The sequence below is a fragment of the Sander lucioperca genome, chromosome 9 (genome assembly GCF_008315115.2).
Source record: "Sander lucioperca isolate FBNREF2018 chromosome 9, SLUC_FBN_1.2, whole genome shotgun sequence".
Classification (NCBI taxonomy): domain Eukaryota; kingdom Metazoa; phylum Chordata; class Actinopteri; order Perciformes; family Percidae; genus Sander; species Sander lucioperca.
In genome coordinates, this window is record NC_050181.1 from 34,538,724 (window position 1) to 34,561,540 (window position 22,817).

General features: G+C 40.7%; 2 protein-coding genes across 5 annotated transcripts; one reads left to right on the top strand and one right to left on the bottom strand.

The window, feature by feature from the left end:
• Positions 1-451: 451 nt before the first annotated feature.
• stk25b (serine/threonine kinase 25b) lies at positions 452-7,775 on the top strand. 2 transcript variants are annotated; one of them, XM_031298062.2, is made up of 11 exons: positions 452-880; positions 1,649-1,879; positions 2,426-2,482; positions 2,628-2,736; positions 3,524-3,681; positions 4,022-4,207; positions 4,996-5,141; positions 6,201-6,306; positions 6,397-6,468; positions 7,217-7,353; positions 7,543-7,775. In XM_031298062.2, exons 1-11 carry the CDS (start codon positions 851-853, stop codon positions 7,562-7,564), a joined length of 1,254 nt encoding a protein of 417 aa, XP_031153922.1. In that variant the 5' UTR covers positions 452-850; the 3' UTR covers positions 7,565-7,775. The 2 variants fall into 2 exon arrangements, with proteins under 2 accessions (XP_031153922.1, XP_031153921.1); XM_031298061.2 differs by having other exon boundaries at positions 453-880; positions 7,455-7,775.
• A 957-nt stretch (positions 7,776-8,732) lies between these two features.
• On the bottom strand, positions 8,733-20,953 carry sept2 (septin 2). Of its 3 annotated transcripts, none has more exons than XM_031298064.2 (13): positions 20,764-20,953; positions 19,156-19,194; positions 18,270-18,384; positions 16,395-16,481; positions 16,158-16,281; positions 15,763-15,897; positions 15,086-15,203; positions 14,143-14,244; positions 13,723-13,868; positions 13,117-13,239; positions 12,003-12,063; positions 10,113-10,209; positions 8,733-9,943 (listed from the first exon to the last, which is right to left on the bottom strand). In XM_031298064.2, the coding sequence occupies exons 2-12, from the start codon at positions 19,177-19,179 to the stop codon at positions 10,114-10,116; spliced, it is 1,131 nt and encodes a 376-aa protein (XP_031153924.1). In that variant the 5' UTR covers positions 19,180-19,194; positions 20,764-20,953; the 3' UTR covers positions 8,733-9,943; position 10,113. The 3 variants fall into 3 exon arrangements, with proteins under 3 accessions (XP_031153924.1, XP_031153926.1, XP_031153925.1); XM_031298066.2 differs by having other exon boundaries at positions 13,156-13,239; positions 20,764-20,952; XM_031298065.2 differs by having other exon boundaries at positions 20,769-20,919.
• Between the last annotated feature and the right edge of the window lie 1,864 nt (positions 20,954-22,817).

Consider the following 22,817-nt stretch of genomic DNA (forward strand, 5'->3'; position numbering starts at 1 on the left):
TGATGTAACTTACTTACTTACTTTTTCCTCTTTTTTTTTTAGATTTAGAGGTACAAATCTACAGCAGCAGGCAGTTACTGGGCAAGTGCAAATATTTTCAATAAAAATATACACATCCAAAACAGTTCAGGTGCATCACAGGAGCTAATAGACAGCTAATGTAGCCTATATGGAGCAGTCATTTGCACTATCCACTGTGCATTGTGCATGTGCTTAAATCAATGTTTACATGGAAGACATTCTAAATTCATATTGCTTAGGAGCACAACATGTACTAGACTTTGACACATATATGACACATGACACTATGCAATGAGCTTAAATGTATATGTATTTTTATAACGTACATTTTGTTTACGAATGTCTGTGGCAGTTTCTACATGAAATAGGTTTTCGGTATTTGAGCCAAACAGCTTAAAAATACAACCCCCACAATGCCACCTTCTTCAAACCCAATGCGCATGCGTCCTCCGGCTGGGCCATTATTTTGTCCTCCTCAAGCTTCAAATGAACAACAGGCTAAGCGTTCCTTGAAATGAATTAAATATTAATAGGCGGAAGGAGCATTCTATGTTCTTGTTCATTACTGCCGATATAAATGAAGTCTCTCGGTCAATAGCTTGTTGGCTCGCCGGGCTCTTCAGTCCTCCGTTGGACTTGGAGGCCGAAAACAGAGCGCGGAGTGACAGCCCCGTTAAAGCCAGCAAATTGGGTGTTTATCTAGCAGGCTAGCCACCTAGCTAGCTTCCTAGACAGCTAAGAGGGGAGGAAAAACCCGAAAGGATCTTTTTTGATAAGCTCGGAAAGAGAGAGCTGTGGCTGTCCCTGTCCCGTCCAACCTGCAGAGGGGATGGCACACCTTCGAGACATGCAAAACCAGGTACAGAAATCATCTTTTCACCAACTGTCACCTCCCTTCTTCTTGTCCAAGACAAGGCGAACCCTCATGACTGTTAAGGCTTTCCATGAATAGGTGGGCGGGGGTCCAAGCCATCAATGCAACGTGATTAAAAACCTATATACGCAAATATGAATTCACGTATTTTTCATCTCCTTGCCATTGTCAGCATCAGGTGAAACAATGCCAAAGCAATCAACAAACTGACAAAAACAATTTGATTCGAAATTCTGAATTCCATGACAGTATACAGCAATATTTTCAAAGTCTCCATTGTTTCAGACTTGCAGTTGTCACATGCTGTAGATGTAAAACTATTTTAAATGTAATGACTTCTTTAAGTGCCTCCTCTCCTACTCATTTCCTGCTGAACCCACTGAACTTTCAAGTGTCATGCCTCTTGAATTACTATTAATACTGGCAAAAAAGTTTGATCTCAAGTCCAGGTAATTATATGAGCTGGGACTGAATAGATATTGACACAGATAAGAAAGGTTAATCATCCATCATCTTTTTTTTTTTTTTTTTTTATATATATATGTGAGCAGTGCATGGAAACATTATTATATAGGCCAACAGATAGATGTAACGCCTCCTGTCACTTCTAGTTCACCTTTTATAAAAGAGCATTCACATGTGAAACAAGTCGTTTGGCAAGACGCACACACTCTTATACAAACAAATAAGCCTCTGCAGTCATCATGACAAACACTCAATAATTCAATGCGTTATTCGTTGTCGCTGGATCAGAATACCCGGTTGGACCCCGAGGAGTACTTCACCAAGCAGGAGCGGATTGGGAAGGGTTCCTTCGGAGAGGTCTACAAAGGCATCAACAACCGCACAAAGGAGGTGGTGGCGATTAAGATTATAGATCTGGAGGAGGCAGAGGATGAGATCGAAGACATTCAACAGGAGATCACGGTGCTGAGCCAGTGCGATAGCCCTTTTGTTACCAAGTATTATGGATCGTACTTGAAGGTGAGATGATAACACAAATAACGAAGCGATACATGCTAGGGCTGCACATTAATAGGAAAATGTCTAATTGCGATTATTTTGAGTGATACTGCGATTGCGATATGATTCACGATATTGGAGGGAATGATCATTTTTGTATCATTATTCTCATTTTCATTGAAAAATTTATTTTTTTTAAAAAAAATGATTGAAGTGTGATTTTTGCAAGGATCTGTACCAAACAAAGATGTTTTCTGTAGTCTGTAGGATAGGATTTTTTAGGCCGGGATGTCTCTGCAGCACCACAATACTTTATTTTAGAATGGTTTGACACATATTTTGCCTTTAACAAATATTGCACACCCCCCTGCGATTTGGATATTGCACTAGTCCATATTGCGATTTCGATAAAATTGCCATTAATTGTGCAGCCCTAATACATACACAGATTATTAACATGTTATCAACACGAAGATGCTTAGAGACACAGACACACCGCCGTTTTATTTTATTTTATTTTTTACCTTAAACTTTAAATGTCTTTCATCAAGTATGTTTTCCTCTCAGGGGACCAAGCTGTGGATTATCATGGAGTATTTAGGTGGAGGATCTGCTCTGGATCTGGTAAGAAGATTTATATTTTTATAGAGCTTACAGAGTTTAATACAAGTGGCACTTTATACATTGGAGAAGCAAAAAACTTGACCTGTGATTGGGGGTCTCTCTCCCAACTTCCACCTTTTTCTGATTTACTTCTTCCCCTTGCTAGCTCCGTCCAGGGCCTCTTGAGGAGACTTACATTGCTACTATACTGAGGGAAATACTGAAGGGGCTGGAGTATCTGCACTCCGAAAGGAAGATCCACAGAGATATCAAAGGTGATAAAAGTTCCTCTTTTTCATTTAGCATCTCGTAGGTATAAATTCATATCATGTCACAGTGTTGTCCCGGTACAAAGCCAGATATCCTTCTCATAATTCCAAGCTAATTTGCAGCAGTATGGTGGTGTATTGATTGGCTGGACTATTCGTTAGCTTTTAAATGCTTTGATGAGGGAGCTGCCAGGTAACACAACATGTATATCCAGTCTTAACCAGATGCTGGACAGAATAAGTCCACACGCTGAAATATGCTACCAATCTGCATAAATATATTAACACCCAACACCAAGATACTGAGGTGTTACATTTATATCTGTGCGTGGAGCTCATTTTCTCCTCTTTGCAGCTGATGTTGTGCTTCTTACATTCTGGGAATTACTAGATAATTACAAAAGTAATGACCCCAGGATGAATAATTAAGAAAACTGGGTTGATTCTCTACATAGGTTCTGTGTCCATTGGCTGTTATTTATCTCCTGATGTCTGAAGCTGTTTGTGTTCACCGCAGTGAAACTGGGAAAGAGACGGCAAAGTGTCCTTCGTCTCTGTGTCCGTCCATCTGTAATGTACAATGTTCCAAATGTTTGGGTTGGGACAAAACTTCAGGGAATAGTAATGGTTCTTGATTGGCGTAAATAATGTGCTACAACACCTCATTACTCACGATTATCTCCAAACGAGACTCCATCTTTTCATGCCGGATGACGTGTTTATTGATGCCTTTTATTTAGCATTACTTGTCTCACTTTTTCTTGTCTTTCTTATTCTGTGTCTTTCTTCCTAGCTGCCAATGTGCTCTTGTCGGAGCAGGGCGATGTGAAGCTGGCAGATTTCGGGGTGGCGGGGCAGCTGACAGATACCCAGATTAAGAGGAACACGTTCGTCGGTACCCCTTTCTGGATGGCTCCAGAGGTTATAAAACAGTCCGCCTACGACTTCAAGGTGAGGCCAGAGTCTGTGGACCGGACAAGAGACACCCTGTGTTACTGCTTTGAGTGAACGCTGCCTTTAGGTTTGTTTGCTTGTTTTTTTTTGTTTTTTTTTTTCTCACTTTTGGTTGAAAAGATGTTTCAGTTTGGTGGAACATCGAGCCCATAAAGAGATAATGTTTTGTTATTGGTGGAGGCACTGATAGGTAGACACTACACCACATTTTTCAGCATGGGAATTAATTATTTGATCCACATCATTTTAGTTCAGGGACTATATTTGAATTCCTTAAACAGTTTTCAGTGTCTGTATATGTAGTTAACACACTTACACATTTCACTCTCCCCCACAGGCTGATATTTGGTCCCTGGGAATCACTGCCATTGAGTTGGCTAAAGGGGAACCTCCCAACTCCGACCTACACCCCATGAGGGTCCTTTTCCTCATCCCGAAAAACACTCCACCCACACTTGAGGGACCTTACAGCAAGCCCTTCAAAGAGTTTGTGGAGGCTTGTCTGAATAAAGACCCTCGTTTTGTAAGTAATAGACCTGCATCCATCTTATTTGTAGCAGAACTAAAATGGGATCAGACATGCATGTTTGTGGCTAAATTAAAGAAAGTTGGAAAAGAATTCCAGATTGGCACTGCTCTCAGACTTTGATCATTTATCCTACCAGTAGGGCTGCGCAATATGAGGAAAATGTCAAATTGCGATTATTTTGACTGATGTGATTCACGATATTGGAGGGAATGATCAAATTTTTTTGGATCATCATTCTCATTTTCATTGAAACACAAATAAGAATGTACTATAGTCATGTAGTGTGATTTTTTTTTTTTTTTTTTTGCAAGAATATGTACCAAACAAAGGTGTTTTCCTTTAGTCTGTAGGATGGGATTTGTAGGCCCAGGACATCTCTGCAGCACCACAATACTTCATTCAGAATGGTCAGACACATATTTTTACCTTTAACAAAGATTGCGCCCCCCTGCGATTTGGATATTGCACTAGTCCATATTGCAATATTGATAAAATTGCAATTAATTGTGCAGCCCTACCTACCAAATATTATTGTGATTGGATTAGCATGCCTTGTCCTTAATAGAAAGTATAATTTGTGCTGTTCTTTCTCAAATATTCAAACCCAATCCAAATCACATTCTTGTTAAGCACCAAAAATATGTTAACTCTAAGTAATGTGATGGCGTACTCATTACTGAAGCTTTTTTTTAGCATGGTATGGCTCGACAACTGATCCCAAACTGAGTGATTTTTCAAACTTCACTGAATGTTCATCTTTTTTTCCTGACATGTGTGCACAGAGGCCAACAGCCAAAGAGCTCCTAAAGCACAAGTTCATCACACGCTACACCAAGAAGACAGCCTATCTGACGGAGCTGATTGACCGCTACCGCCGCTGGAAGTCCGAGGGCCACGGGGAGGAATCCAGCTCTGACGACTCCGATATGTGAGCCTCAAGAACACACATTCATACGCTTAAGGATTTACATTTTCAGTAGCAGTAATGAACCTTTATGTGCTTATTTTAAAATGTCTGTCAGCCATTTAAGCTTGTCACAAATATCAGGACAGGACAGAACATCAGGAGTGTAGAGCTGGGCGATATGGAGAAAATCAAATATCACAATATTTTTGACCAAATACATCAATATTGCGGCAATATTGTAGGGTTGACTATTGGTCCTTTCACAAAACATTTTACACAATGAGATTTCAGATAAATAATCATCAGTAATGTGGATCTAATGGCTAAGTGGGTAAAGGCAAATAATAAAACAGCTAGAACAGTCTGGTAAGTTAAAGTTAAAAAAAAAAAAAAGTTCAGAAAATGACATCACTTTACTGTAATGTAGCCTTTTAAATCAGGAAAAGACAACACTTGTGTCATGATATTACCATATCCAAAATTGAATACGTTATCTGGTTTCATATATCAATATATTGCCCAGTCCTAACTAGGGCCTGCACAATTAATCGCAATTTTATCGAAATCGCAATATGTATACAAATCGCAGAGGGGCGCAATATTTGTTAAAGGCAAAATATGTGTCTGACCATTCTGACTGAAGTATTGTGGTGCTGCAGAGACTTCCTAACCCTACAAATCCCATCCTACAGACTAAAGAGAAAATCTCTGTTTGGTACAGATCCTCGCAAAAATCACTCTATAATCATTTAATTCATTTTTTTAAAAATGAAAATGAGAATAATAATACAAAAATGATCACTCCCTCCAATATCGTGAATCATATCACAATTGCAATATCAGTCAAAATAATCGCAATTAGATACTTTCCTAATATCGTGCATCCCTAGCCCTAACTGAGTGTATGGGCATGCCTCGCATGCCTATACCTCTTCCAGCTGATAGGAAACAGTTACACATGTAAACACACATACATCGTTTTTTAAATTGTCCTCCATAGAAACATTTTCTCTGAATGTCGTCAAATTAGGTTAAAACTATACTTTCTCTCCCCTTATTCTCTTTCCGTCCTTCCTTTAGGGATGCTGATGGTGATGTGGATACGTGTCCCATGTGGACCTTCCCCACAGTCAGACCCAACTCTATGAACAAGTTACAGAAGAGCTACACACACACAGATTCAGAGGTAAGGCATACACAGCCCACAGACACACTCCAATCTATTTCTTTTTTTCTTTTTTTTTTACCCCCCTAATATTCTTTTTCCTCTTCCCAGTCAGGAGATTTGGTGAAAAGACAACCCAAGTCACAATGCTTGTCTGCTTTGGTAACACCCATCTTCAGAGAGGTAGGCCGGACTGTTGGGTATGGGGATTATACAGTATAACTTTGAACACAGCACAGCAAATTCAGGCCTCAATCTAAAGTAGTTGATCCTGTCTAAAAACACATCTTCAATTTGGAACAGTTATGTTTTAAAGGTTGAGTCCTGGACAAAGTTAAACAACGTTCATTTTAATTTCATTTTACCTGTGTAAGTCCTTCTTAGTGATAGTATGTGCATATAGTACTGGCCTGAGGTTGCTCATAATAACTGCACTGAATCACCAGAAGCGCTTTTAGAAAATGGGCGGAAGATTTCCTGCTGGTTTATTAATTGCATTGAGAAAATTGTAAGTCTGGGCTGCAGAAGTGATATCTGCACTGATTTCATCACATTTTTTGCCATATTTTAGGGTTTCTCCCGTCAGTTCATGTCTGACTGGTGGGCCTCGTCACTAATTTAGTTTTTATTTAGTCCCAGAGTAACTCTAATCTTCCCTAAGGAAATACCATACTATAATACAGGTATTATACATGCACGCTGTATGCAGGTATTATACATGTACTTTGAAGTTGTTTTAAAGTAGTATATATAGGTAAGAATAGAACAGAATAAAGCAGGAAAGCATGTAGTTGGTAAATACAAAAGTCAACAAAACGTGACTAATATGTTTGTTAGAATGAATTTAAAGTTTAGTCACTTTGTTTGGCTGTAGCCTCCCAACTGCACAACATACAAAATTCTTTCATTTTGATTTTTCCTCTACCGCCAGTTGAAGGAGAAGCGGCGGGCGAGCGGCGGGGGTGTAGGAGCCATTGAGGAGCTGGAAAACGCCTTCAACCTGGCCGAGGAGTCCTGTCCGGGCATCTCCGACCGCCTCGTCACACACATGATGGAGAGAGTGTGCAGGTGATATACCAACCAGTATCCCGACCGTCTGCTGGGATGTTCATTACGCAGCAGGAAACAATTATTTATTTGAATTAATCGATTTTGTGTCGTTCTTCCAGGTTTTCTTTAAATGGTAACACCACTCCGTCTTCGCGGTGAAACCCCAGCTGGATGTAACTTAACCCTGCTCCCTTTTCTGTCTCCCAGACCCACCCAACGCCTCAGATAAGGACCACAGAAGAACCCCCCCCCCAACCCTCTCCTCTCCCTCCACTACCATTCCTCGTATCTTTGTACCCTTCTCAGTCTTGTCCCCCAAGAGATCTTTTAATTAGTTATAATTAAATATTTTTACAGTTTTTCTTTAAGAGCGGAGAGTATTTAAAACAAAAAAAAAGCCATGACATTTAGAGCGTTGTGTATACCTGTTAGATTGAGAAGAAAAAAAACTATAATAATAAAGTGTATGGAAAATGTCCTATAGTGTCTTGTTTGTTTGGATGCTCACATACAGACATATTACAGTAAGTTACTGCTCAGTATAGGGCTGCACATATACTGTAAAATGTACTAGTCAGTTAGCCTAGAAATCTACACGCACCCTAGCAGCAGCAAATGTAATTTGCAGCCAGGGGGGTCTAGCAACTCTCCGTTGACTTGCGAGCTGGAAAAACCAAACTCTGGCCGGGCCAATCACATTGCGTATAGTCGGTGGGCGGGCTTATGGCTGCTGCTGCTGCTGGAAACAGCGGTCTTTCGAATCGGCTTTGGCCGCAACTCTGAAAGACTTTAAGCTTTAAGAGTTAAGCTTTTCTTTGAGAAACGAACAAAGAACGGCACTGAAATCATTCTTAAAAAAGGAAGATGTGTTCGGAGTTTTGCCGACCAGATACGGCAAAAGTTTAATCTATCAACTAGCTCCGCTACCTTCTTCGTTGCTCTGGCTGGTTGTAGCGCTATCCTATTGCATGCAGAGAGAATTTGAAAGACAACCGTTTATCCCGCCCCTCGGATTGAGCCCTGCCAATGGTGAGTTCCCAGACCCAACACCTTGATGTGGGTCTGGCTTGTCAGGCTACTAGTCAGTAGTGGAGCATTCATAAATAATTCATGTTAACATCTATACAAGTTGAATGTAATCGTTTACTGGTGATTGCTAAACTATCATGTTTTACCATTTTCATTTTCTCTTGTTTCTAAAAACAGATTGTAAGCTTGGGCTTTAATTAACCTCTCCATTCTGTACTGGAAATAGACACGCCCCGTTAGTCAGGGCAGGTTCTGTCAGAGGCAATTCATCTCTCTGCAATGAAACCTCCACACAGAGAGCAGAATGCATCAGCTGATGTGTACGTGGACAAGCTTCAAGCTGTGAAAAAATAAAATAACGGCTGAAATCACAGAAGAGATTAATAAAGTTTAATAAAACTTATTACAATATATGCATCAAGAACAATATTTGTTGCTTTAATATTGGATAAAAACAGCACAAAGAGGAATGTCGAGAACTCGCACCTTGGCTGGTGAGGGAAACGTCGGCTACGCTGACCTCATCGGGTCACTTTTAATCCCTGCGGTCATAGGAACCACAAAGTACTCAGCAGTTGGGACGAGAAACAAAAGTTGATACCTCTTAAATCTCACGGCATCAATGAGAACACACAACAGCTAATGCTCCCTGGCACATAGCTTCACTTTGCAGTGTAGAGGAAACATGGCGTCATTACTTCTAGTTGACTGAAAGCACCAAACAGACGTCCTTCATTTGTCAGGTCTACGGGAAGATTGTAAGAGGTCGAGGGTCACAGTTTATTCATTTCAAACTCAAAAAGGAGCTCAACAACACTGATCTGAGAACTGCACCAATGGATAAGACTTTGACAGGAAAGGGAGACGCTGATCCCAACGCAGCACTAGAGGGAAAATTCACCTGAAGATTTGACCAGACGGGGTCCAGAGTTGCAGACTGAGGTGGATAATACGATTAACACTGAGCAGGCTGGAGCCTATTTCATGGGGAGCTTATGTGTGATCATTTCTTAAATCAGAGGGAATATGAAATCATGTTTTCGCTTGACAAAAAGAATATCGAGATAATGGCATAACAATGGCAGAAAAAGCTACTCCTGCTACTAGTTTAGCTGACTCTCCCAATGAAGCTCTTTCACAGAGAAAATGTTAGCATGTGCTTTGAGAGATGTTTTAGAACTAAAAGCACTGAATACAAGCATCTGTACTTTGGTTTTCTAAATTGCAAAAAAAAAAGTAAGGGAACAAAAAAAAATGGAAAAGTTAAAGTTTGTATCAAAGATATAAATGCCACCATTTTTAAAGGTGGGTAACGTGACTTCATTTGAGTAACTGGCAAAAGTTTAATAAAATGAAACAAAATAATAATAAAAAAAAAATAGAACCGTGTGAAAATATATAAACATAACACTGTTTGAATATACTTTACTGTATGTATATAAAAAAAAAAGACTCCAGATCCCATGTAGGATTGGAATAAAAATAGTGGCAAGCAGAACGAGTCAATAACCAGATCGCCTTCACACGTTCTCTGCTATCATCCGTCTCTCTAGTCAACCTCGAGCAGTGGCTCAAATACCTACAGTGGGAAAGAAAAAAAAAAGTTACTAAAATAAAGCCTGGCCTCACAGAAGACCTCTACATATAATCAAATGTCATTTAGGTACTTTAGGTTACAAATGCAGGAAAGCAGGCGCCCTGTGGCTCAGGATGTACAGCGTAGTGTTATGAAGTGGGTCTGTTCCTACCTTAGACTTTTCCCACATGGGGGCCGTCTCCCTCCCCGTCTCCCTGCTTCTGCATCTGGGCCTGCATCTTGGCAATCATCTCCTGCATTCGTCTCAACTGTGCAACACAGAACATCAACATGTATGACAGGGAAACAGCATTTGCACTTTAAAAAAAAAAAAAAAATAAAAAAAAAAAAAGAACAAGGCACATTCACTTAGACAGCTGCAATTTAAGTAAATCCTATTTATAGCTTCTTTCCCTTATCACAGTTATATTATCATAAACATCTGTCTGCCAAATATAACACAATAACAACACAATAAACATCTGGAGGCCTGTACTACGAAGCCAGGTTTGCGTAGACAGACAAGGAATTTGACTTGGGTAATCTTTGCTCTCAAAAGTACAACACTTAACATATTAAGAATAAAAACAGAGTTGACGGTAAGAATATAAAAAAAAAAAATAGTGTACAGTATAACAATACAATAGAATTTACAATTTTACAAAAAATATACAGAAGAGAGGGAAGGAATAGTGCAATCTCAGTCAATAGACTGAGATTTTAGGATTTAAATATGAGTACAGTGCAGGCAGATCAACATGGCCTGGATTTATTTCAGTTACCCGGCTTTACCTAACCTAACAACCGCGGCCCTGTATAAGCTGTGTCACGATGGTGATTAACAACTAGTTCAGTCAACCCAGGGTTGCGCACGTTCACATAAAAGAGGCGCTGTTTGCACAGCACGACCAACTGCAAACATCTATCAGAGCTGCATATTTTAAACAAGAAGAGCAAACTATAATCCTACATAAATATGAAGAACACAGGCACGGTTTTGCAGGCAAAACGCAATACAGTCGCTGCTTCCTTGCTTTCTATAAACTGTCGTTGTTTTAGCTTATTATTTCAGTTGCAACCCTGGCAGTGCTAAGCGAGCGTGAGAGCAAATATAAAATCATAATTCAAACCGATGTGCTCATTGACAACACACGGCTCAAGAAGCCGACAAAGATACGCAATTCCCTCCGCTGGAAATCTATATCTTTCATAAAAATACCCATCACGGGATGTTAACAGGGTTGTGATTGATAACACTCTCATGTCTGTACGCTAAATATGAAACTACATCCAGCAGGTGGCTAGCTTAGCACACAGGCTGGAAACAGAGGCAAACAGCTAGTCTAAGTTAAAAAAAAAAAAAAATCTGTCTACTAGCTAGTCTGGCTATCACCAGACCAAGCTCAATCTTTTAAGACTGAACATTAGTCTGGGGAGTCTGTTCTGTATTTTCTACTGCACAAGAGGCGTGATCAACGGGCATAGTTCAAATGACTCTGTACGCAATCGGACAGTCCTTCAACCAATCAGACCAAGGATCCGGGTGACGTAGCAGCGACAGCGGCATCAACGGGTTGCTGCGCTTCGGTGGCCGCCATGTTGACTGTAAACAAAAAGCTGCTTGCCGTCGCTTCTCTATCGCCATCGTGTTAAACCCGCCAATAGCGCGCCAGGAGGATAAGCCAGTTTGTGATTGGTCCCAGCGGATTTGTAACGGAAGCAGGATAAAAGAATATACAGGTTTCCAGCCTGAGCTGCAGGGCAAAATCAAATCGCCGGCAGATCGGGCTGGGTTTACCCCGTCTACCTACTGGCACCTCTAAGGCTCCCTGAAATAGTTCCCCGTGCCTCAAGTCTTCATGCTAAGCTAACTGTCCGCTGGCTTAAGCCTCATATTTAGTGAACAAATGACAGTGGTATTGATCTTCTCGTCTGACTCTTGGCAAGAAAGCAAATACGCAATTAGAAACCATTCCTTTAAGAAACCTGGCCAACAGGGAGGATGATCCGTGAAAAAAATGGATTCCAAGCCCAAAGTGGTGTAGTGTTTGAAATATCTCACCTCAGCCTCCTTCTCCTGCAGGATGATATCCTTGTCCATTTCCTCCGGCTCCGGCCCCTTTCTGCATCAACACAACTACGGTTACTTTTTTAGGTTACTGTGATGCTACATGCTACAGAATCAACCTCCAATATTTCTGCAGAATGTATGCCAATTAACAAAATAACCATCAAGTCAAAAGGCACAGTCAGAGATGTAAAATGATGCTTTAAAAATGACTGAGTCAGTGTGTGTGCATGCCTAAAAGTGCATGTTGAACCACTTTAAGTAGCGTTAGGCAAACATGACAAAAGCCACATTGAGAAGGTGAAGAAGGGATCAGTGGGTTAGTGTTTTTCTTTGCAGAAGAGAAAAGTGGGCAGCTACAACGAATAACTACAAAGAGATGAAAGCAGGAAGACCCAAGAAAGGCAGCGAGTGCTAGAGTCAGGTAAAGCAGCGTTACCTCCCCCAAATGGAGAAAAAAAAACCGGTACCTCCAACAGTCCACTCATGGGATTGGACAAATCAAGACCAGACAGCCATCATTGGACATTGGATTGGATGGCAATGGGAAGACAGTAAAACCGCTGCCTTATCCTGTGTTGGCTTTAGAAGAAAGTCTAAGAGAATCTTTTTGGTCTATTGAGGGTTAAAGGATTACGTCCACGCTATGTTAAATGACACACACTAACGGTTTACGACCCCTACACATACTCAAACTACACATGCTACCAACTAACCGTGTAGAACCACAGCCCACTACAGCCAGCATTATGTTCACTGCTACTTCGCTACCATGAGCTAACTGATGTAGTGAACATGCAAAATGATGAGTTAGAGCTAGAGTACTACAGAATGCTCCTAGTTCAACAACGCACTGGATGAATACAGAAGAATAACTGGAAGTATTTGGTCCATTATACAGAAATGAATCTAGTAACTCAGCTTCCATAGCCACAGCTCTGGATGTTCTGGTTGGGTTTTATTACTGTGACATCTGTGCCTCAATATGGCATTTCTGTGGGTTTTTTTAAAACACTACTGTGTTATTATTATATATACGTCTAATCAAAGGTTCTGCTGTTCTTGGTGGGGGAGGTGCAGAAAAGCAAGCTGACAGACAAGTACGTACGCAGGAGACAGAGGCAGAACGTAACCATGGGAGGACAACCTGCCACCCCGCTTGAGGCGCTCCGAGCGGAAGTTCTCGTAGTGGAGGTCCTGGGTCACTTCCTGTAGATCCTGCATGTGGGTTCTGTCAGGGGTGTGGAAAAGTCACCAACCAATAATGCTCTTGCACAGACATTTTGAGAACTACAGATGTTGACTTCACTACCCCTCTCATGGGCAAAGGGAGTGCACCATAATATAAAAAATGTCTTTATTTTAGCCAAACTTGTCTGAATCACATTACACAGCTCGTGTTGTTCCTATCTAACCTCTTTTTTTTTCCAGCTTTCCTGCCTTGGCTACAGCCCTTTTCTAATTGGCTACACCTTAACAAAAAAGCTATTAGCAGGGGTAGACTTGCTCTCATTGTGTTTGAAGGCATCCTGCCAAACTAACAACTTCTCCACGCTAGCTACGTAGCTGTGGTTACTTCCCACAGCATTTGGAGGAAAACAGACGGTCTATAGACAGCTTGGCAGGTCAGTGAATCTCTCTATCACCCTATGCTTATCACTCAAATTTGAAAGATAAAGGAAAGCAGAGGGTGTAAGCCTCCTCTACCACTCACATCAGCATGATCCGCAGCTTGAGGAAGTCGTTGTGTTCTGGATTCTCCACTTCTACCACTCCCCAGGGGTACAGGCGGCCCCTCACCTTCTTCCCTTTGGCCTCAATCTGCTGGTTGGATCCCACCACCGCGAATGGGATGCTAGCCTGGAAAAGAGGAGTAGTTAATGTGTCTGCAGTCATGGTTCAACCACGCGCATAAACGAAAAGAAACGGCACTTAAAAGAAATCCCCGAGAGTAATGGGATGACTTTAATGGAATTAGAATGGAGGATATGTTAGAGGATATAAAGCGGACTGCTTTTATTCCATGGCAAATTCTCCTTCCTTTGGTATAAAATAAACGCCAACTCATCTCTGGCATGATAGAATTCAGATGTCATTTAGGGATGAAAGGTTTTGCAGGGAGTGGAGAGTTTACCTTGAGGATCCTGGTCTGCTCTTTGAAGTCCTCGTCCTCATCCGACTCGGCGTCAGGGAGGTGGTAAATCTTGATGCCATGTTCATCGATCTCATCCAGAACCTTGCCGAGAAGACAGGGACCAAACAGGTTATTATCACATTGTATTACCCGTTATGTGCATTCTGTAAATCGGTGATTATCAAGGTGGGGTCTTTGGCCCTCTGCCAGGAGGTCCGTGGAAGGTTTTTAGATTCATTCATTTAAATGATTGTGACTATTTTCTTTCTTTTCTTTTTTTTTTACTAAAGACTTTATAGTTCAAGGAATAATATTTTTATTATTTCCTCTTTAGTCAGGACTTTATATGTATTAAGAAAGACATTTCTGTGAATGTAAATCACTTTTGACACTTCCTGTCTCACTGGTTTTACTTATTTACTCTAAATCCCTGTTTCAATATAGTTAGTCTTTATCCTTGACATTCCACTTCAGGGATTGCGCCGGTGCCGCAGGAAATTCATGTATTTTCCGTTTCCTTCCTCTTTCTTTGTGTTGGGATTTTAAATTCGGTGGATTTATGAGGACTATTGTTGACGGCTCCTCAGATCTCTGCAGGGTAAACTCAGACAGCTAGCTAGACTATCTGTCCAATCTGAGTTTTCTCTCGCACGACTATTTTGCAGCGGCTCTGTGCGGAGCTTAGCACCGCCCTTGACGGATTGTGATTGGTTTAAAGAAATGCCATTAAACCAGAGCACGTTTTCCTCCCATCCCAGACCCTCCTTCAGCGCACTTTGGTGGAGGGTCTGGCAAAGCGAGACTACAATATAGTACTTCAGGTACAAACAGTATTTTTCTAAATTGGCCGGCTAACGCAGTGACCATGAGCACATGATAGCTACTGGTTATTTCAGGAACTGGAACAGATCCTGAACAATGGGCTGTTCTGTGTTGTTCTCACCCTGCGCTTGAGCCTCTCCCTCTCTCGGAGGGTGAGCGTGTCTGCCTTGGCGATGACAGGAACCACGTTGACCTTATTGTGAATGGCCTTCATAAACTGAACATCCAGGGGTTTCAGGCTGGTAGGACAGGAAACAGACAGGCATGGGGTCAAAGAGAGACACACACAAATTCAAGTATTTGTATAAAGGAATTAGAGGGCATTACAAAGATGAATGAACTGAAAGGAACGTCAGTGCAACTTCTTCTGACTGAAAAGCCTGTAGGTGCGCAAGTATAGCTGCTTTTCGACCCAGGGTTCTGGGGTCTTTTAAGTCCCTAGAACTAATTTGAAGGAACTAGAAGGTAGTTCACAGGAGTAAACACATGGTGGTCACAGGAGTAAACACATGATACATGACGCAGATCAGTGTGCCCGCCCGTTTCACCTTAAAAAAAGATGTAGGCTCACTGTGCTTTAGAGCGTAAACGCTGAGAAACCATCAGAAAAAAAGGTTTTATTTCTCTCAGTCATAGCACCACCACACTCTCTCTCTCGCTCCCCCCAGTCTTTTTTTAAACGAGTTGGGAAGTTGACAGCAAAGCCTAACTTTACTTTTAATGTCATCAAACAAAGACAAATCCCCATCCTAAAAGGTTTCTGCAGTCAAAAAGCAGCTTAAGTACTGCAGGACTCACCCATGGCCAAGCGGGGAAATGAAATAGAAGCAGCAGTGAACTCTATTGTCAACAATGTGTCTACGATTTAGACCGCTCTCGTCATGGAGGTAGCGCTCAAACTGGTCATCAATGTAGCTGATAATGGTGCTGAAACTGGATTAGAAAAATACACAACGCATTAAACATACATTTACAATATAAGGGCTTATCCATGCTGGTAGGACATTCACCAATACTAAATCAAAAGCCGAGATGAATACTATATTTAAATATTTAGACACACCTTTATTTTTAACTGCCCAAGGTTAGTGTCTCATCGCTGTTCAAGATCACAGTGTCAGGACAGACACTGGGTCATTTAAACTTAAAAAAATACCTTAATCTCCTCAGCATAAAGCAAAAAGATGTCATACCAGTCCTGGCTGTTGATGGCGTCTCCATATCCTGGTGTGTCTACCACGGTGAGGCGGAGCTTCACTCCTCGCTCCTCAATTTCTACCGTCGACGCCTCGATCTGAACCGTCCTTTCTATCTTTTCTGTTAGAAGAATAAAAAGTGCGAGAACTCACATCAGCACGGAAGTACAAAGTTAGTCCATGATTTTGATACACAGGTTTTTACAAAATGCATTAGAACAAAGATCATTGTACCTGCTGCGCCAGGGATGATTCTCTCAGGGTAAAGGTCGGTGAGGAACAGGCTGTTGATCAGGGTGGACTTTCCAAGTCCAGATTCGCCTTTCGACAACAGAGGAAAATGAAAGTGACTAAATATTACACGATAGCTAAAAATGGGTAGAGCGGTCAGGTTCTTGTTGGTGCAAAGTGCAAACCTCTTGTAATACAGAGATCACGTTTAATGACTAGAACAATGATCCTCACTGCTCTGCAGGAAACAAGACATCTGCCTGTGACGCACAGTAGGCAGAGCACTACACGGAAATAAATTATACTAAATCTGACTTCAGCAGAACTGTGTCAGAAATATCAGCAGCAAGAACTACAAACCTAGATATCCTCTTCTAGCTCAAATCCATCTTCCCACGAGAACTGCATTGAAGAAACTGTATACAACTAATGTCTTTGCTGATATTGTATGACAATGAATGAACTAAACTATACAACAACATATGCTCGCTTTAAGGCCATCGTTAGCCCGCAAGCAAAAAATAAATAAAATGATTGATGATTATCAAACTAAATCTTGACTGGCTGCCTCTGAAACTGGCTCCATATACCAACAAGAGGTGTGGGACTACTGTAAACACAAGACACTTGGACAAACAATTAAACATTCACGGTTTGAGTGATAAAGCCTAAGCAACAGCAGCGAACACAACTTAATAAACTATATGTAAGAGAAATGTAAAACAAAAGGTGTTTCTAACGTCTGATGGTCACAGAGTTACAGATGCTGAGACATAATTTAATGTTTACTTTATGCTTTATTACGCCCACAAGGGGAAATTACAATGTAATTACAATAAACAACCTAAAGCTTGTGTGCTTTACCCAGGAATGCTCCTACTGTAGTTCCTCCCAGAGCCATGACAAAACATTTACACAAGTCTTTACTGCATCCTAAACTGGCAATTTGTCTTGTATCAAAAATCCAAATCAACAACGTACATTGAATACACTACAGGTGCATGCGGAGGAGGAAGAAAAAGTACCAGTGTTTTAGGGTAAAAATAAAAAGTGATGCATACGGAGAAGAAATTATGATTTTTCATAGGAAGTAAATTGTTTCTGTGGGGGAAGAACTGTGGCCATCTAAAAGTACAGGAAAACAATGGTTTATTCAAGATTCAAAATCCTTTATTAATCCCACAATGGGGGAAATTCACACTTATTTAAGAACCTTAGTCACACAGAAGGTTAAATAAGCACTCAATGAGTATTCTTGCAGTAGAGGGACAGCCGGCCATGTCCACTGTGTGAATCATTCCCTCGAGGCCCACTGGCAACATTCCTCTCTGGTTTATTTTAAAGCAAAAGGATGAGCAGCGTTCAGGGGAGCTTCTACCCTCCCCCCTCACAAACAAGCAGGGAGGTTCACACAGTCAGTGTTCACATCAAGAGTTTACACTGACGCCAGCTGAGCAACTACCGTGACGTGACATCTGCCATTTTCTACAGGCCAAAAGCCTCCATGCACACTAAAATACACTTATGCATTACTGAAGACAAGGCCAAAGACTAAACAACTTGCCTACTCTCAGCATACACACACACAATGAACTAGAGACGAAAGAGTTGTGAAACTGTTGTGTAGAAAGGCCATTATGAAAAGACAGAATATGACTGGGACAACTGTATATCGTGCACGCTAATGGCCAAGATTCCATCATAAATGTTTTACAGAAACAAGCTCACATGAGCCACAAAAAACAAACGTATTCCTCAAATGTCCATGTGTACTCTAGATGTCTAGCATGAACCTTGTTATCACTGAGATACACTATCATTTTTCAAACTAAATAAAATCAGCGTTGCATAATAACAAGAAAGGGATGGTTCACTCACCTACCACCATCAATGTAAACTCAAATCCTTTTTTTACAGACTTGCGATGAACCTGATTAGGTAGGTTGGCAAATCCAACGTACCCTGGGGTCTCAGGGTTGCTGAACTGGCCCTGCTGTAGAAAAAAAAAAGCAAAGTACAATATGGGAATCATCATATTTTTTTTTAAACCAAAAAAACACGTTTGGTGACATTACAACTTTGAACTTCAATGAAAGAACGTTCCTTCGCACATAATTATTACTTCAGCTAAAACTAATGTTTATCAAAAACCTACATCAGGTTTAAGTTAAACATGGTTTGGCTATCACTATAGCAAATAGCAAAAACATGACAGCTGATTATTAGTGCTAGGGTAGAAACCACTGAAGAAAAAAACAGGATATTTAGGGAGGACTACATGAGTCCTCTGCAGACTATTTGCAAAAGCAAAGAACTTCCACCCATCATTCCAGTGTTTACAGTCCTTTCCTTCACAGAGCTAGTCAGACCAATGAGAAGTAGGCCAATCGGACAGCTTTTAACCACCACTGTAGCAATGCTACACAGTGACGATGTCAAATCAAATACAAAAAAGGTACATGCTCCTTATTTATTTAGCTCTTTTTGGCCACACAGTCTTGCTAGATCTAGGAACCCTCCCTTCCCTGTCCTTCCAACAAAGGTCATGGCTGATAAGCCTGATAAGCAGTGTGTTCTGGCTCTGCCATTGGGCCTTTCAACCCGCCTAAAGCTACATCAGTGAGTCATAAGGATGGTGAGCAGAACTACTGAGCATATATTGGAGTAACCCACCCAGCATTTAACAAGAAATATTTATATTATATCTATTAATTTTCTATTATTCTATTTATATATCCCCCACCCCCCTCCCCCCAAGACTCACCTTCATTTTGTCGGCCTGAGACATTTTTTCTCGTTAAACCTGAGGGAAAGACAGACTGTATCACATACTGAGAAACATACAAAAACAACTGAAACAGTCACATTTTGCTGCAATTCGTCTGGCCTCTATGGCCTTTTTCTGAAACGGAGGTAATGCATACAGGCGCATACTTACAGGTCTGACTGTGAAAGTGTGTGAGAGACAGGAAGTCTGGTTTGTGTTCAAAAAGGTTTCTGAGAGCACTGCATCTCACCACCAAAAAAAACTGCTCTTCCTGCTAAGATAGCTGCATTACAGCTGCCTCCCACAACGCTATGATTTGAGGATATGAGATCAAGCCATGCTTATGCTATTAATCCCAAATGGTATCAGTTTACTACCTGTATGCTGGTTATTGTGTTTTAGGTCTGTGTGTATACTCAAACACTCTAAATGTATCTCTGGTAACACCGACTCAATATTAAATTGTAACATAATCTTCTCATGTTTCACAAAAGGTTGTGTCATCCATAACAGCAACAGTATAGATGTTGTGGTAAGATTATTTTGTCAACTAAAATCCTTTTGTAATTTGTTTTAAGTAAAATCACTCCCTTTTTATAGTAAGTATATACATGTATTAATGGAATTGTATTGCTAGCTTTTTATTGTATTTTTATGGTCAATTTTAACCCCATAACCCTGTAGGCTAAATGCATCAGCTTAAGAGAAAACAAGCAACTTGATTTGCATTACAGTGAAATGCCACTTAAAATGTCTTATTCTAAATAACTTGCTGAGCCAGTCTGGGGCATTCTAGATCTTCTTGTTCAGGCAAAATGGCTTACTTATGTTCAACTGCAATCAAGTCAGTTGTAGAACAGACAAAACTAACAAGACACTCTAAATGATCTGAAACGGTTAGAAACACACCCACTGCACTCAAGACTGCTGGGATGAAAACGACTGTATCTCTGTTTACACCATACAAAACTGTATATTTTACTGGCTGACAAGAAAAAGTCTAATAGTCTAACGTTAGTCTTTTTAGTAGCTGCGTGTGGATTATTAGTGTGTGGATTTTTTTTTAACTCAATTTGAAATGATTTGTATTACTTGGGTTTGAGTGTTGTAAAAATATAAATACAATGCATTATCATCATCACATGTATGTGTCCAAGCTAGTTTAGAAGTTAGTTTAAACTAATTTAAAAAGCCTTGCCCACTTAACTAGATTCATCATAGAAATATGTAACGCTAGCTAGCTAACTAAAACGAATATTGCCAGCTATCATAACGGTAATCACCCAGTGGGTGTGAAATGTGCTAGCTAATGTCCAGCTCTGCCATAAAAAAAAAAACCTACTTTAATGGTAATTTTGTTCATGTAAACGAGCCCAAAACAAAGCTTTGTACCAAGCTAACAGCCCTAACTAAGTTAGCTGTTCAGTAACGTTAAAGTGCTACAAGACACGCTTAGCATAGCGGTAACTACTAACTAACGTTAGCTTCTCCTGCAGGATGTTAACTTAAATAGCTAATGTTAGCGTCGTCGGTTTCACTGCGATACCGCCATTAACACAGCACTGAGACAATTTAGTGATGAATATGAGAAAGGAGGAGTGTTACCTTACAGCCTGTCAACAGAGAGTATGGTGCAGATAGAGGTATAAAACGACTAGCCGACGATGAACAGTAGACTTGGCGGACACCTCAAATTCTTCAGATTCCGGTGCAGCAGCTTCCTTTAGCACACAGACCACAATGCACTGGGCGAGAGCAGCAGGGCCAACACTACACATGAAGATTTTTCTAACGCTAACAATGAAAGTCAGGTTGCTTGCTTACACACTGTATTCACACATTGTAATAATACACACTGATCTTATATGACATTGTATTAGACTTAGATTATTAGAATCTCCTATTTGGTTTAGAGTAGGCTATAAAGTTAATTTGGTATAGACAGGGGCGGAGTGTGTGTGTGGGGGGGGGCGGGCTTATGGGGCTCCAAAAAACCGGACGTTAGAGGGAACTGAAACATCGGACGGGACGTTAGTCAACACTACACTTAGCAGCAGGTAACGTTAGCCTACCGTTAGCTAGCAGCTTGAGTAAACACGGTTAAAATGCTGACAGCTAAACGGTGTAAAGTGTGACTGTATTTCACTGGAGAGGATTCTAACACCAGACTGTAGCTGCCGATGTCGGAAAAACACAGACTCAGCCTCGCCAGCCTCGTGGTGCCTTCAAAGTTATTGTAAAATGCCCTTTTTCCCATCCAGTGGTTGATTTTGCCGTTTTGTGCGCCTTTTTTTTTTTTTTCATTCATTCTGTAAACTTTACCCCAGTATAGTAAAACAAAAATAGGTTTCAAGATTAGTAATGCTTTTTACGCCCAATTTTTACCTTACCTGTTATATAACTTAACATTGTAGCATCACACAAATTTTGCCTCTTTTTGGGTGGCAGGAGTGACAATTAGCCTTGCCATCCTTAACATTTGTTGTGTTCTAGTTTCAGAATGAAGACAGCTGGGGAACATTTAGATACAAAATAGGATGTAGGCTTTACAGGATGATTCTTTCCCTTTATTTAAGACACCGTTTTTAAAGAAGTAAAGGGGGCTCAGGATCAACAGCTATATAGAACTGGGTGTCTTCAGCATATCACACCAAGCACGAACTGCAAGCTTCCCAATTTGAGTCCGTCCAGGGACATTTGTTGAATCTCGATCCTGCATTTTCCTGTCAATTTTCTGTCGTCTATAATAAAAGCTTAAAATTCTTATAAAATACCTTAAACAATTAATATACATATGATGACCCTTTGTGGTAGCAAATAAAGACTAAACAGAAGTGGACACAGGACAGAGCCTTCAGTTTAGTTCAATTTTATTAAATATTTTTAATGTGCATGTGTCATACCCCATGGTGTCAAAGACCGTGTCCCAACCTATTTATGAACATGCCCACAGCCTCGAATGGTGGTCTTATTGAGCCCAATAATTTTACCACAGCACGAATAGACAGTATTGTTTATAGACACAAATTATCAAAAATTGTCAATAAACATGCACGCTAACGAGTGCTTTGCAATCAGTCTCACATGTGCTTTACTATTAGTCTCTATTTATTTCAGGAACCCAACTATACAGAAAAAACAGTGGCACCAAAAAATACAATGGAACAAAAATTTTTGTTTGACCACAGGGTCACACCTTTTCTTTCCAAACTTGAGAAAAGTGAACTCAATAAACGCACAAGCTTTCATGGCAAACAGACAGCTGTTACAGAGATTCATAGTCATCACACTTTACAGTTTTTTCTTTGCTTCAGCTGAAGTTCAGCACTCCATGGCATGGGTCCACCTGACAGAGAGCAGCGATCAGAACTGAGCAGGCTTCTGCTCCGTTTCTTCGCAACCGTGTCAAGCTCTGGCTTTTGTTGTGGCTGACAGCATTTCAGCATCATTTATCACATGACACTCAAGAAGTTTTTCCAGAAGCTGGTTCAGAACAGGATCAGACACTGGGACGCTGTCTTCTTTATTGTCTATTTTGTTATTTTGTTGTTGTATGGTCTTGAATATTGTAGTTACTGTGTCATCTTTTCTAGATTTTTGTCTAGGTGGATGGTGATGACGAGGGGGGGGGGGTATTATGTTCATGTTGCAAATTGTAT

Coding starts and splice junctions, on each gene's coding strand:
- stk25b (XM_031298061.2), top strand. CDS start 851: ATGGCACACCTTCGAGACATGCAAAACCAG. Junction 1,880..2,425: donor ATTATGGATCGTACTTGAAG/GTGAGATGATAA, acceptor TTTTCCTCTCAG/GGGACCAAGCTGTGGATTAT. Junction 5,142..6,200: donor AGCTCTGACGACTCCGATAT/GTGAGCCTCAAG, acceptor TCCTTCCTTTAG/GGATGCTGATGGTGATGTGG.
- sept2 (XM_031298064.2), bottom strand. CDS start 19,179: ATGTCTCAGGCCGACAAAATGAAG. Junction 13,869..14,142: donor AGCAGACCAGGATCCTCAAG/GTAAACTCTCCA, acceptor CCTCTTTTCCAG/GCTAGCATCCCATTCGCGGT. Junction 13,240..13,722: donor AAGCTGCGGATCATGCTGAT/GTGAGTGGTAGA, acceptor CACCCCTGACAG/AACCCACATGCAGGATCTAC.